At 39.4% G+C, this 14408-nt stretch overlaps 2 protein-coding genes and 1 long non-coding RNA gene across 6 annotated transcripts; 1 reads left to right on the top strand and 2 right to left on the bottom strand.

The window, feature by feature from the left end:
- Positions 1–33: 33 nt before the first annotated feature.
- LOC5517256 (LHFPL tetraspan subfamily member 6 protein) lies at positions 34–3597 on the top strand. The gene is made up of 2 exons (XM_001637275.3): positions 34–772; positions 2975–3597. The coding sequence occupies exons 1-2, from the start codon at positions 391–393 to the stop codon at positions 3211–3213; spliced, it is 621 nt and encodes a 206-aa protein (XP_001637325.1). The 5' UTR covers positions 34–390; the 3' UTR covers positions 3214–3597.
- LOC125572224 lies at positions 1967–3037 on the bottom strand. The gene is made up of 2 exons (XR_007313689.1): positions 2949–3037; positions 1967–2545 (listed from the first exon to the last, which is right to left on the bottom strand). It is a non-coding gene; the product is annotated as an uncharacterized LOC125572224 (long non-coding RNA).
- Positions 3598–3905: 308 nt separating the features above from the next.
- On the bottom strand, positions 3906–13545 carry LOC5517255. 4 transcript variants are annotated; one of them, XM_032387335.1, is made up of 7 exons: positions 13406–13545; positions 8481–8902; positions 7317–7922; positions 6656–6925; positions 5747–6047; positions 5151–5461; positions 3906–4741 (listed from the first exon to the last, which is right to left on the bottom strand). In XM_032387335.1, exons 2-7 carry the CDS (start codon positions 8895–8897, stop codon positions 4526–4528), a joined length of 2121 nt encoding a protein of 706 aa, XP_032243226.1. In that variant the 5' UTR covers positions 8898–8902; positions 13406–13545; the 3' UTR covers positions 3906–4525. The 4 variants fall into 4 exon arrangements, with proteins under 4 accessions (XP_032243226.1, XP_032243225.1, XP_048588397.1 ...); XM_032387334.2 differs by lacking the exon at positions 13406–13545 and adding an exon at positions 9606–9750; XM_048732440.1 differs by lacking the exon at positions 13406–13545 and adding an exon at positions 9254–9392.
- Between the last annotated feature and the right edge of the window lie 863 nt (positions 13546–14408).

Genomic DNA, 14408 nt, shown 5'->3' with positions numbered 1-14408 from the left:
AAAGCAATTCACGGGGGTGAGTTATTGAATACAAGGCTATTGTGTGGGCTTGACTGTGCAGTCGACCTTGGAGAAAACGCACTTTTAATGATTTGCGTTTAAGAGTGCGCCAAAGACACCAAAGATCGTGCAAAAAGTGCGGTCTGGTTAAACTCAAAGCTGTTCCATAAGCTGTATTAATCGCATTTAGGTAAACTCTTCTAGTTCGTGTGCCGACTTGTCGTCAAAATCTTCATTAACAATCATTTACAGCAACACGTCCATTTTAACAGCTACCACGAGTCACAAATACCAGCCAAATAAGCTTGTTAATGAACTGGAGCCAATAAACTGGTCACAGTCTGAAGGGTTTCTCTCCAAGCAAGCCAGACTCCAAAGCACACTACAAACATGGCTAAATCTCTGACCCCTATTGGGGTCGTTTGGGTTCTTTCGTCTGTTATAAGCTCTTTACTCTGTTGCGTCAGTTTTTATCTACCTTATTGGATCGAAGGGAAAACGCTTGGAGTTTCTGTACACTTTGGCGTGTTTCGTCGCTGTAATTTTTTGGCCAAGGATGAAGATGGAAGTACATATGTCATGCAAGCTTGCGGGCGCTATGCTAGCTTCGCCGATATCCCCTCTACATCGTGGAAAGCCTGTACGGTTCTTATTGGTATCGGCTGTGGCCTTCTACTTCTTGTCTGCTTGACCGCTATTTGCTCGTGTTGTATGCGAGATATCATCACAAAGTCATCGGGAAAAGTGGCCGGAATTGTACAGTTTTTTGCCGGTGAGTTAAATGTATTTACATATCTAAACATAGTCACAAACAACATAAAACTCAAGCATCTCAGCGAGCTTTTAAGCTCTCTCTGGGCTATGATTTAGCTCGCTGTAGAGTAAGAACCTTAATCCTCAAGTCTTTATTCCACTATTAAATTAAATCTAATATAAAGTCCATATATTTTCTTTTTTCAAAACCCATAACTTAGCTAAAGCGAAATTAACTTTCCCTGCAATCAAAACAAGCCTGTTATTGTAATCAACACCTCGAATTCATTTGTTGAAAGGTGACAAAATATCTTCCGCTAAACACTCAGAGATAATTAATAGAGTTCCGATGTGAAGTCCGACTGATTGTTGGTGGTGAATTTTTAGTTGATAAATGCGCGTCTTATAAAGTTTATACACGGTGGTCAAAACGATATACGAGGAATTTTGTTTGCTGAAGTAGGATAAAAAGGTCATTTTAAGCCGCTACACATGATGATGTGTGAGAGTGTTGACCTCATGAGCGTCTATAATTTGATTATCAAGTGATGCAGAAAAAATATCGCCTTCGAAGGCTTTTAGAAGAAAACTTGTTCAACCCAGATGATAATTGGAGAATTATATTATTTGAAAATTCATTTGGAAATCTAATGGTACCGACTTGAGGAATCTTGTGGAAAAAATTGTAGTTTTATTTTTTGTTTTTTATTCGAAGTGTAATAATAACTTGAATGGCCATATCAATTAGTAAAAGATAAATGAATAGATAGCAAAGAATAAAACATATCCGTTATTGAGTTTATTGAGTATAGATCGAGTCGCCTCAGGCCTGTAGCCAGGGGGGGTTCGGGGGGTTCGGAAGAATCATCCCACTGGACTGGAAGGTCCGCTCTAATGAAGGAAAATTGAGTACCACTGCAAGCTAGGGCGAGCTACCTAACAGAAGATGGTCCGCTTAATGGGTAAACGAACCCCCCCCCCCCCTCCCCCCGCTCAAAATCCTGGCTACGGGCCTGCGCCTATTCGTTCCTACCAAAGTACCAAGTGTGAGAAAGCATCCATTATTTCCATCGGCTGATTTGGGGGAGTTGTTGCGATATCGATTGAATTTAATAAAATTAAACACAAGAGTTTTTTTTTCATATATTTTTTTTTTAAATTTAATAAAATTAAACACAAGAGTTTTTTTTCATATTTTTTTTTTCAAATATTGATTGAAGACCATAACGAAGTTCAATTGTTGGATACCTCAAATCCAAAATAAATAAAAAAAGAAACTTAAAAGACGGAATGCGAAATGCTTTCAACATTCGGACACGAAACAATAGTATTGAGCATCAATTCGTTGCCTACACAACCAATTGATGCTCAATGTTAAAGCGCCTTTCCTTGGTAACTTTTAACATTGCAACACGACTTTTACAATCGTATTGAGCATCAATTCGTTGCCTACATAAGACTTTCATTAAGGCGCCTTTCCTTGGTAACATTTAACATTGCACCACCACTTTTACAATCATTAAGCGTTGCATACATAAGACTTTTATGTTAAAGTGCCGACTTTCACACACGACTTTTTACCCGAGAACTTGTTTTTCTATGAAGATCTTCTTCATCACTTCCTCGGGGAGGGGTGCCTGTGTGGTACTGCAGAAGGTTGCTCGTACTGTCGTATTATACTCGTACACCTCACAGCTTAAGTTCCAGGTTTCGGCGTCCTGTTCTGAAGCGATTTTATTGGTTCTTGCTTTTTCTCCGAGCAGGTTTGTCACCGGGTTCCCCGGTTTTCTCCCTCCAAAAAAAATATAACTATATATATATATATATATATATATCAATTTCAACAAAGCTGCGTTCCTTTTTCAGACACGAGTCGTATGGTGGATGTCTGGTGCGCCCTGTATGCCTTCGACTCGATGCATTCAATATAAAATTTCGTGAATATTCCTAAATTTACGTATTCATGATATTCATGTTTAACTGTATATGTATATTCATTATTATTCATCATACCAATGAATGGCTTTCGTTTTTCTAAATGGTCTAAAAGAGCCTGGGGCGAGCGCGCGGGAGACCTGTGATATTCTAAAACGTTAAGGACTAGGCTTTATTTCCAAGATGGCTGCCAGCCAAATCGCAGTTATCACGAAATCGACAGTTTTAAAACAAGATTGACTGATATGGTGCTTGCTTACCCTTCTATCTTGTACTCTTTTTGTAGCTTCGTTTCTCGGATTCTCGGCGGCCGCATACCCATCAGGGTGGGGAGGCGTGGAAGTAAGACAAGCTTGCGGACCGGACGCGGACAGTTTCAATCTCGGACAATGTTCTCTCGGTTGGGCCTTTTACATCTATATCCTGGGCACTGCCATGGCTTTCGTGTGCGTCGGGATGTCAATCAAAGCCGGCAAGGCACGCCCTTCATCGCCTACTGATCACTTGAATAACTTTATAGTCTGAAGACGACATGAGACGCACATGATACGGACATGTATGTAGCGACACTTCAATGGTGAACAATCAAAAATGATATTATTATGAGAAATCGAGATTTCCATATAGTGAGCTACCAGACCATATAGTCATGGCTACCCCTCCCCCCTTCCTTTCCATGATTAAGATTTCTCAGCCCCGACCAGTTAGTCTCTTTTTTTTGGGGGGGGGGGTGGGGGGAGTAGTCGCTGCGCCGTAAGACCATACCGTTGCTGGGGTAAGGGTTATATGAGAGGTAATACCCCACATTGAGCAATGATTTGTGCCATTGCGCGCGACTTCCCCTTATTGGACGTACATATATTCAAGGTACGCGAGATAACGCTTCATTAATAAAGCCTCTGGTTTAAAGTGGTGTATACGTCTTAAATTTTAAACTGGCTGCACCTGCTAAGAGAGGAGAGCGCTAATACAGAGATATATCATAGGCGATTTTTCAATGGAAAACACGCGCGCTACAACACTATCTACCTTTTTGATCCTGATAACAGTTTCAGTTTTTCAGTATAAATAGTCCAAAAAGAGAATTTTAAACGATGAATGTCGTCACTTTTGTGGTGCCTCGCGTCCCATGAGGCTTCAAACATCATATTCTTAAGTTTCAATTAACCATATACAATCCGATTTATTTTTTTTTAGAAAAAAAGGCAAGCAACTAGTTAAATTTTTAGTTTGGTTTTATTCCCATAAACTACAAGAAGAGTCGAGCTCTCTTACAAAATACCCAGCTGTATGAAGTAATTTTTTTTAAACACAATCACCCTTATAATGCTACACACTATTTTGCTTAGCAATTACTTTCTGCTTACTGAATTACTCTCAGTTTTGAGAATTGTGCCTGCCAATTTAGTGTAAGTACCAACCCCGTATTGGATATATACCACTACTTCCCATTCAATGCGACTAAAAGCCCGGTTTTGGATATATACCACTACTTCCCATTCAATGTGACTAAAAGCCCAGGTATATGCCACTACTTCCCATTCAATGCGACTAAAAGCCCGGTTTTGGATATATACCACTACTTCCCATTCAATGCGACTAAAAGCCCGGTTTTGGATAAATACCACTACTTCCCATTCAATGCGACTAAAAGCCCAGGTATATGCCACTACTTCCCATTTAATGTGACTAAAATCCCGGTAAAGCTTATTACCAAAATCTCCTCTGATTGGACAATTAATTCATGCCTAACACAGCCCCTGTTTAATACATGATGACTAAAGCCCTGTCTTTGATTACTGCTCCCTAGTCTACCGTAAAGTACGACCGGGGATAATTACAAAATCCCCTCTGGTATAACCACAAAGTCGGAAGGATGCTGATCATTGCACTTGTTCCATGCTGGATCATTTACCGAATCACATTGCGTCATCTCCCAGCGGTTGATGTTGTTCCATGTGTTAAACATTATCTTGACCTCGTGCATGTGACCGGCTGATTCTGTGGTTGTTTTTATTAATGTACTACCTCTGCTATTTTTCAGAAACTCCACCTGAAATCGGTAAAAGAAAAATTGAGCTAAAGATTGTTAGTCAGGCCTAATTTTACAAAACCTTTTTGAGACATTCCTACGTCTCATAACAAGTTGCACAATGTGTTTTAATCAGCAAATCAGATTTTGTTGTGAGTATTTAGTGGACCATCCATCATACCGAAAATTTCGTAACAACGCTATTCTAGTAAAAATCGTGTACGACAATGTCAAATCATCGCACATACCAAGCAGAATGCGCAGTGCTTCATAAGGATAAGTATAACGAAACAACGAGTTGAATCGATAATGAATAATGACCATGCGTTGTTTCGGTATAATCACTTGTAAACCATGTGTCATCTCGTGCTCATGTCACGAGTTGTTTGTGTATAATCACGTGCAATATCTAGCTTGTTCACGTGTCTACCTCGTGTGGTTCCAGTGTGACCGTGTGCTCGTGCCAGGGTACTGAATTACTCCTGCTTGTTTTCATCTGTAGTGTAACTCCTTGTTCAGGTTCAGGGGGAGGCGTTGTACCCGTTCCCAGGGTCTCGCGGAAAGCGTAACCGTACGTCCCAGACTTGAGCAGGAGATCTTTTACAGCTTCTAACTCTTTCATCGCCAAGCTACCCTCGCCGTGGACCGGAAAGATGGGGTACCGCTGTCGTAGGAATCCTACCCCTGGCATGTAAGGAAAGAATACACGCGTGCCACTAGCCACACAATTACGTACTTTGCCTGAAAAAAAAAAGAGGAAATGCATCAGAATATCTTATAAAATTAAAGTGCCGAAGTGAATTTTATAAAGGAGGGGGAGGGGGGGGGGGGGGCTTAGAGAATTTGGACTAGTAGCTTGAAACTTTATCTGTTATTTTCTTAAAACAAAATCATGACCTTATTATTATTATTATTATTATTATTATTATTGTCATTTTTGCTTTTTCCTTAAGGAATCCGCCCTCTGCCTCCTGAAGTTAGGCTTGTATTTTCATAGTAATGGGCTCCTGCCCCAGTATAACGTACCTGTCTTATCCAGAACTCCAACAGAGCTTTTAGTAGTGTCAGCAGCCCCACTACCGACCTCTCCACCCTGGAACATCTCAACAGGCGTCTGATAGTAAACTCTGCTGTTGCTACCGTTATACGCCTTCTCAGGGGTCTTGTCTCCGTTACGTCCCCCGTCCACGACCGTTTTTCCCCAGTCAGTCTTGGCATCGCCCTTGTATTGGATGTCATACGGGTTCCATCGGTGCAGGGGGGTCAAAAAGATGATTTCCAGGGGAATGGCGTACGTCCATTTTTGTTTATAGTAGTGTTTGCACATCTATTGGTAACGTGAGATAAACATTTTAAATGCATAGAAAAGATATTACTTTCAGACGCGTTCGAAAATTTCTCCCCACTCCTCTTCTCTGATACGAGGCTAAATATCTGGCTGATTATCTGTAACCAGAGCCTTATACTTGGCAGTACCTTGCTAGTCCTTAGTTGACAAATATATTATCCCCTCTTTCTGCCCTTTCGCATTCTCGGAAAATGCGCTTAAATGAAACCGTTTTAAAGGAAAGGTAATGGGGGCGGAGGTTTTGAAATTAAACCCTCTATTTAACAAAGCGAACAGTACGTTTTCCTTGCATCACACATTTTTTAAGAAGTCCAAAAAGAACATGCAGATCTCAATATTTTTAATATTTTCAAAACTTCAATTGCCGACTATTTTGCTTCTGCTTCCGTCATTCAAAATTCTCAAAGCCAGAATTGGCCAGCACAGAAATGCCTTCAAATCACGCCTCCTATCTTCAAGGACCAATCAAAATGCACCCGTTCGTTTGAATGACGGAAGCCAGAAATTGATTCGTAGTTGGAAATTGCTTGCATGGGTTCGCAGACTATTTAAAGTCGCAGTAAGTGATGCTAAGTTATCCGCTTTACCTTCTGTCCATTCCATCTGGTCCAGCATTGATGGGCTAGATTCATCCCTGCGACCTTTGGCTGTGACGTCATCGCCATGTACAAGGTATCATCACTAAATCCCCGTGATCGTATCGAGGTGCCCATAGCGCCACGCCTTCCGACTTTGAACCATCGGTGATATCTGGAAACGTCCAGTTTCTCTCCGTTTTTTTCTGGATGCATGCTGAGGGCTTCAATGTCAAACGCCTCGTCAGTTAGGCTCCCGGCGTAGTTATCTTTGCCTGGGATCTGAAAGTGAGAAAAAAGACAGTTTGATAATATTTTGTGCTCTTTGAGACTCGATGATTTCATTTGTAGCTTTGGCCTGCGCATTGTGCAATGTAGTACAAACGGATCTGTCACACAATTGTGCATCAGTACGAACGGGTCTGTCCATAATCTTTAAAACATTTCATCTGCAAGTCAGCGAAGACGATGATTTTTAGCTTCAACCCTGGACTTGTTACGACATAGACAATGATTGTATGAAAATTCACGCTTATGAACCACTATGCTCAAAACCTTCCGTGGAGATGGCGTATTTTTTTTGTTTTTTTTAATTTTACATTGAAAATATTCTACGACTGACACTTTTTTGTGCATTTGTTTCAAGGAAAAACATTTGTTGTAGCAGCTTTACCTCGGACATAATTTCATCAAGGAGTCCCCAACGTTCTTGGTTGATCTTGTCTTCAGTTTCCTGCCAGTCCTTGTCAAACGGGTTTAACTGGAATCTTGCAGACCTGGTTTTTCCGTGATGTTCATACGAACGCTTTACTGTGAGCCGCACTCCAAGGTCGTCCACCACGCGGAACCTGTTCAGGGGGATATCACGAGATACCGGATGGCAAAGAATGCGGTAATTCCATTGCGCAAAGATCGGTCTTCCATCCTTGGTCACATTGATGATGGCTGTCGGCAGAAAAGAGAAGTTCTCCAAGTTATCCTTGCGTCCTGTGTATGAGGTAAATCGGATTTTTTCTTGTAGATCAAACCAACTTGAGGCGTCGACAAAGTGGCGATCGCTCTCAAATGGCTCTTCGATGTTTTCGGTGTTCGTTGTCCAGGCCCCCTCGAGGTAGCACAGGACCGGCTTAAAGTAGTCACGGTAGTCACGCACGGTGTGATTTTGGTCACGCCACGCTTTGAACCATTCTTTCATTTCTTCGATTTGCTCAGAGATGGTGGGTTTGTTAAGAACTGATGGTGGAACTTGGGGGAAGGGGATATTCTCAGTAGCATGCCACTAAACGAAAAAGCATAAAAAAATTTAAGAAAGTATTAAATCAACTACTTATATACAAATATTTAATCAAATACTATACCCTCCTATCTTCGTGCCAATTCTTGAGCTGTGCATGAAGTCATTACATGCCCCCACCCCTCCCCCTCTCGCCCCCTTGCTTGTCCTATGGGGCATGTAAAGTAATAATAAATAATAATTTATTACATTTATATTGCGCAATTATCAATATATAAAAAAAATCAATTGCGCCTTACATCGAGTAAAAAATAAAACTAATGATAAACTATGATAAAACTATGAATAATATAATTGAAATAGAGCTATGATAAAAATATAGCGAAAGTTATGAATTAAATGCTTCTTTAAATAAAAAAAAACTCTTAAGTGCCTTTTAAAAACTATATATAGAATTAATGCATGTTACTTCATACGGAAAACTATTCCACAGACCGGGCGCAGCGATTGGAAATGCACGATCGCCATAACAATTTGTTGGCTTGATGGTGCATCTAAGGGTCTATAGTCTGTTGTCGTTTACCCCACCCCTCCCCCTCTCACCTCCTTGCTTGTCCTGTGCGGCATGTAAAGTCTGTAGTCATTGTGTCTTGTGCGGAACTCAACTCCATTCAGCACTCCCACGAACTCCCCCATTCCAACGGTGCGATCATTGTTAGAGTGATCATGAATCGCGAGCACGCTCCCAGTTCGCGTGTGCGTAGCGGTGTGATAATTACGCGTTCCCGTGTTAAAATCACGGATTTGCTTCACACCGGAGTCTGCATCTGAGCGGATTTTTTCTTGAACCTCAAACTGCTGAAGCATCACTTGTCTGGAGAGAGCCCCCAAGGCCTGGCTCATAGCGTCGAAGGTTTGTCTCAGTTTGGTAAATGCTTCGTCCGCGAGATCTGAGGAGCTTGCGCCGCCAAGCGCTGCGAGGAGCAGAACGAAACCGAGGTGGCTTGTGCGTGGGCTCATCCTCACTGAAAAAAATAATAATAAAAGGTTAAAAGCAAGCTAATAATTCATGCATTATTATGACTCCTAAATTCTAACACTTTAGGGGAAGGGCCATAGATCGGAGTGAGCTGGAAGGCGTGGAATCCTTCCTCAGCTTTTCGCCTTCAAGCACAAATATTGTTATCTGTTTATAACGGAGCACTATTAATCATGCAGTTGACAGAATTCATCACAAAGAAACAGCAGTGAAAAGTGTATTTATGATCTACAAAACTATGGTTTTGCAATAGACACAAATCGGGGCTGGACTGCAGAAAACATTCACCAAAAATCAGATGGGCGCTGGTAGAAATCGGCTTATTCTTGCTCTATACCTGGCCAACAGCTCGAAACGACGAATTCGTTTGAAAGTAAGAACAAAATAAATACGAGAAATCAGTAGCGAATAATGGAGCTCTTCCAACAACACACAAATCGAAGTGGTTCTGTTAATCTGCATTTCATATTTTTCAGTGTAAATTCTGAGGGATAGGTGCGATTATTAACGCTTTTAATAGCGCTTTGTTTTATTGTACCGAACGTTTGAAAACGTCGGGCTTTTTGCTTAAGTACGGTGCAAACCCTCTAACAACAAGTCAGGACTGCTTAAAAAGCCCAACACTTCATCTGATGAATTAATGTAAAATTCAAAAAAGAAGTAAAGTTTTTAGAATAGATGAGTCATACCTTTTTAGCACCTATGTAGTGGAGCAGCAATCAAAATGATCGACAATCCTTCTGCTAGAGTATGCTTTACTTAATTTTGTTAAACTGTGAGACGCCTTTTTATATCTTCTAGTTAATGATTGACAATAGTATGCATTAATTGTTTTTGATTGTTCAAACAAAAATCACACGATGACGTCATATGACTAAATAAGGTAAAAAAACATGCTGCGTCATTGAGTATGACAATACAATGCTTGCTTGCTTTCCATAACATCACGTTCTTCGGACCTCAAAAGAGGCCAGAGGCCACTTTAAAAACGTTTTATATCAGTTATTATTTGTAAACTCTTTGGAAAAAAAGCAACAGTGTTGCTTACTCCATCATCTACGTTCTTAGGTCCCAAACGACTCAAAACCAAATTTTGGTTTAGTTTTCAAGCCATCCTTAGTCAGGACGACTGCGCTGGACACGACTTATTGTGTCATATCAAATGTTTTTTCCAATAACTTTTCTTCGAATTAAAACCGTTGCTTGCAATCGTAAAATCAAATGTTTCGTGATTTTTCTCCACTGATATTTTTAATTGTTATCATGAAAGCTGTTAGTCCGGAAGTAATTATCTGTTTCTTGTTTCTAGTGTTAATGCGGCATCTGGCCGGTTACACGAGCTCTGTGAGTTGTTACGTAACAACACTTAGCTGAGCCCCCCTCCAAGGCAAACGTTCAAGCTGAACTAAGTGGAGTTAATGCATAATTCAACCCCACTTGTTTGTTAGGTGCATTCCTAAGCAAAAAAAGATTAGAGCGAAGGAGTAGAAACGCTGCGCAGTTCGGGATTGATCGCCATTGATCATCATGACTTAATATTTGGATCATCATCCCCTTGCTACCCCATCGCCCCATGCATTTTTATAATGCTTGCCGTTGCACGAATTGCTTGCCAAAATTTTCCAAGTACATGCAAAGATGCAAAAATGGGTTCTCTATAAATTGGTAAATCCACGAATAATGCTCATATTTTATCCAAATTTGTGTTGTTTTCCTTCCACGGAAGGGGGCTATTAAATCATCGCCTCTTTATTTGTCTATTCATTTACCAGGCGGCCAGGGAACGAAGTTGATGAAACAATACTGCACGGGCCTCATAAAACCTGTCAAACCTACGTTTAAAGACTTAATTAATTTTCACATTTATATTCGTCTTACTCCCAACTCATTTAATTACTTTACTCTACTCTCGCACTTTTTCTAATTTGTCTACTGGAATCTCCCTTGGCCCTCGAGAAGGCATATACCGTACTCGTTACGTAAGTGTACATCTGACCTGCTTTTTTGGTGAGTTCTTGAATAATGCTAATATTCGATTTTTTGATTCGGTAACAGTAAGTTAATTCAAGGATTGTTAATTTTGAAAAGCATACGGCCTCAAAATTCACTTGGTGTGAGACATTTACAATACCCTCTAATTATCGATAACTTTTTGATTGATTCACCGCCACCCCAATATCGCGCACTCATTATGCCAATTTTAATTGAATATTTCAGCCAACTATTAATAGTTAAAAAAGGCACTCGGACAAGGTACCTTGAAATCATAGATATGCTATTATTTTTTGAGAAAGACTTGTTTGGCCAGGATTTTGCATTTATCAGTTAGGGTCATAACTAAAATTGGAGGTATCGGTTTACCTAATCATTATGCAAAATGGCGGACATAGCCTCAGCGAGAGAACCACACAAAAATAGTTCCTTTGTCGGCGGAATAGTACTCCTACCCATGATTTGTTGCGTTTAATGCATGCTAGAGGAACCTGGGCGCCATGTTGTTAAGAGAATCAGTGCGATTATGGGCGAGAAAATATTTATTTCAAGATTTACGGCCAAGGTCACTCAAAATTTTGCCCTAATATGTCCCGATCGATCTGAGAAAGTTGGAATTTTCGTTAGGTCCGAACGATGTCAGCAAAAAAGGGAATACATCGGCAGAATCTACAATAGTTTGTCATCATTTAGATGATTTGAACAAGCGAATACCTCGAGGTTACCCCATGGGTACCCCGCCTTTTAGTTTTTTTCTTTTTACGTTTTCGCAAGTGACATGCCGTATTATGGAATCTCACGTTTAGTACCTGAGAGCGTGTTTGAGGTAACTCGCATACATCAAAGTCGCAGAAGAAAGGTGGCAGACTAAAACAAGCAAGAAGCAGAGTTGTGTTAAACCATTGTTGTCTTGTCTTTTTGGTTGGGGTGCTTTGCTAGCAGTTGTTTTATTTTATAATGGTGGAATGTTCATGTAAACTAAGTTGCACCCTTTAGTCAAGCATTGGACAGAATTTCTGTTCAAAAGAAGAAAGTACATGTGGGTGTAATTGACATTTGTTTTATTATTTTTTTATAATTTTCAAAACATTGTCAGGCTAAAATGGGATGCCTGATTTGATATCAAAAATGTATTTTTCAATGTTTGAATGAACACACCAATACAGAGACAGGAAACGGGGGTGATTTTCTTCTGAAGAAATTTCTTATATAACTGTCACCAAACTTTCCTCATATGTCATCATGCTTATAATAGTCACCCTCTGCTCAATGCTTTTCCCGTCGGTTTTCTGGCAATGATGGTGGTTAGTTTTAATTTTCTGGAGCACACTAGCAAAGCACAGCATTACATAATTACCCCGCTAGAATATGAAAAGTGACTTAAAGGAGCACAAAATACTAGAAACAATGCAATCTCAGCATATTACATTCAAAATCATGATCATTTCTGCTACTTTACCATACTTATAGGCCAAAATAATGCAGTATTGTTGCTAGTGTGCACTAGACTTTATGAATTAGATTTTACGAATTTTAGTTAGTTGACATGGTGGCAAATGAAATTTTACCAGGAGGGGAAGTTATACACAAGGAGGGCTTGACCAACAATTTAGTAAAGTACTGAAAACTATTATTCATTACTTAGCACCTTGAATTTCTTTTGAAAGTCCCTTTTTATGCTAGAATACGGGGTTTGTGTCCAAAAAATACCACCCACCAAATTCTAAATAATGTCACACTTAAAAATCTATAGTCAAAGCCCTGATAATAAAGAATTAAATTATGAAATAAACTTCAATTTTGGGGGAATCAGTAAGATATAAACTTTTGAAGCAAAAAAAAAGATTTTAGTGCCTAGTGGAGTATAATGCATGTGGTCTCACAAGTAAACTTTCACCCAGAATACTAGGTTGTTCAAGTTTGTGGGAGCCCCCCCCCCCCCCTCTTCTCTCTTTTGCTTATTTTTTTATAAGTACTTAATGTTTGATACATTTACTGTATGTCTGTTGCATTTTGATCAAAAGTTAAACTATTGAGAAAATTAAGTAAAATCTATTAAAATCCACGGCTTTAAGTTATAGTAGACCCCTGGTATGAAGTGGTTGCCTTGAAGAACAGTTTAAATAACTAAAATACCTCGTGATTTAGATAGAAACACAGAGGGGTAAAGTTAGAAGTTCTCTATTTAATTTTGTATCAAGTGAAACTTTAACACTAGTGTTTTAGTTGCTGTTGTTCGCTTATTACAACGCATTCGCATGGGATTCGCATCGAGTCGACAGTATAGAGCGTGTATTTCGATATTGAATGTGACATATTATTTTCAGGGGTGTCAAACAGCTTCAAAGAAACGGTTAGGCTGAATATTCGTCCTCCCCTTCTCGCCGCCATTTGGCATACAAATACCAAGGGGGAGGGGGTGGGTACTCTGCTGTTATTGGATAACTTCTTTATTTACAAAATGCCTCCAATTTTAGTTATGTTCCAGGGCACTCACCTATTTCAAGTTTTGTTATGTGTTTGAAGAATCCCGGAATGTATATCGTGGTAGATGAAATGTATCTTCTGTGAAACGTCCTTTTCGTCTGCGCAACTAAGTAAAAACGGCAACTATTTAAGTTAGCGGGATTACAAAGATTCTAGCTTCTCTGATTTTATTGTATTCCCTTTTGACACTGTTTCATTCAATCAAAAACCCGACGTGAATACAATATATAATAAAGCCCAGGGGATAAAAACTGATACTTATTCAAGCCTATTAATCCCTGTTTTTTACTCCCAACTGTGCTATTTGTACAGTAGCGTATATTATTAATAGATGTTCACTTTCCGGCTTATTTGTGAGTTTAATTACGCTTCATGAGTTTAATTACGTTTCATGCAATAAGTCATTTTTATTTTTGGAGCATTTTCCGAAAATGTTCTTAATAATTTTTAGTGTATATAAAGTATGATATGCGATTAACCATCAGGAAGAAGAGAATAATAATGATATAGCAGAGTAATATTCAAGGTTGGTTTTGTGAACACAATTTTATTTGGCATTTTGAGAACACATCAGACTAGTAAAAAAAAAAAAATTGCTGGCATGTTTTTAAAATTTGGTGAAATCTTAGGCTGGATGTTCCTATAAAATGTTTCTTATAAAAAGAGAGTAAAATACACCAGTCTGCCCTGAAGAAGTCTTATTAAAGACGAAAATTTGGCAGAGTCGATTTCCAGTTTTTGGTGTATTTTATTCATTGTTCTGGTACGAGATCGCGACAGTTTGGGCTTTTTGATTCAATTTATAAAAAGAGAGCGTATTGTTGTGTGTTTATGGCCATGTGGTGTTACAATCCAACTATTGAGTTTCCTTTGAATATTGCAGTCCGGTTTTTAATAAATGTTCGCTTTTGGTTCATAATGGAACTTGCGAAAAAAAAACGGCTCACAAAGGGAAGTCTGTATTATTTTTGTGAACAGTCGGTGAGCCAGTATACATGTTATTAACCACAGTG

Source organism: Nematostella vectensis, chromosome 9 (genome assembly GCF_932526225.1).
Source record: "Nematostella vectensis chromosome 9, jaNemVect1.1, whole genome shotgun sequence".
Classification (NCBI taxonomy): Eukaryota; Metazoa; Cnidaria; class Anthozoa; order Actiniaria; family Edwardsiidae; genus Nematostella; species Nematostella vectensis.
This window is presented reverse-complemented; position numbering and strand designations above follow the sequence as displayed.

What these genes read in the sequence shown, in the direction of transcription:
- LOC5517256 (XM_001637275.3), top strand. Translation starts at nt 391, where the DNA reads ATGGCTAAATCTCTGACCCCTATTGGGGTCGTTTGGGTTCTTTCGTCT. An exon ending in AATTGTACAGTTTTTTGCCG is followed by an intron (nt 773 to 2,974) that starts GTGAGTTAAATG and finishes CTCTTTTTGTAG; the next exon opens with CTTCGTTTCTCGGATTCTCG.
- LOC5517255 (XM_032387335.1), bottom strand. Translation starts at nt 8,897, where the DNA reads ATGAGCCCACGCACAAGCCACCTCGGTTTCGTTCTGCTCCTCGCAGCG. An exon ending in CGCACAGGACAAGCAAGGAG is followed by an intron (nt 7,923 to 8,480) that starts GTGAGAGGGGGA and finishes TTTTTCGTTTAG; the next exon opens with TGGCATGCTACTGAGAATAT. An exon ending in TGGAGTTCTGGATAAGACAG is followed by an intron (nt 5,462 to 5,746) that starts GTACGTTATACT and finishes TTTTTTTTTCAG; the next exon opens with GCAAAGTACGTAATTGTGTG.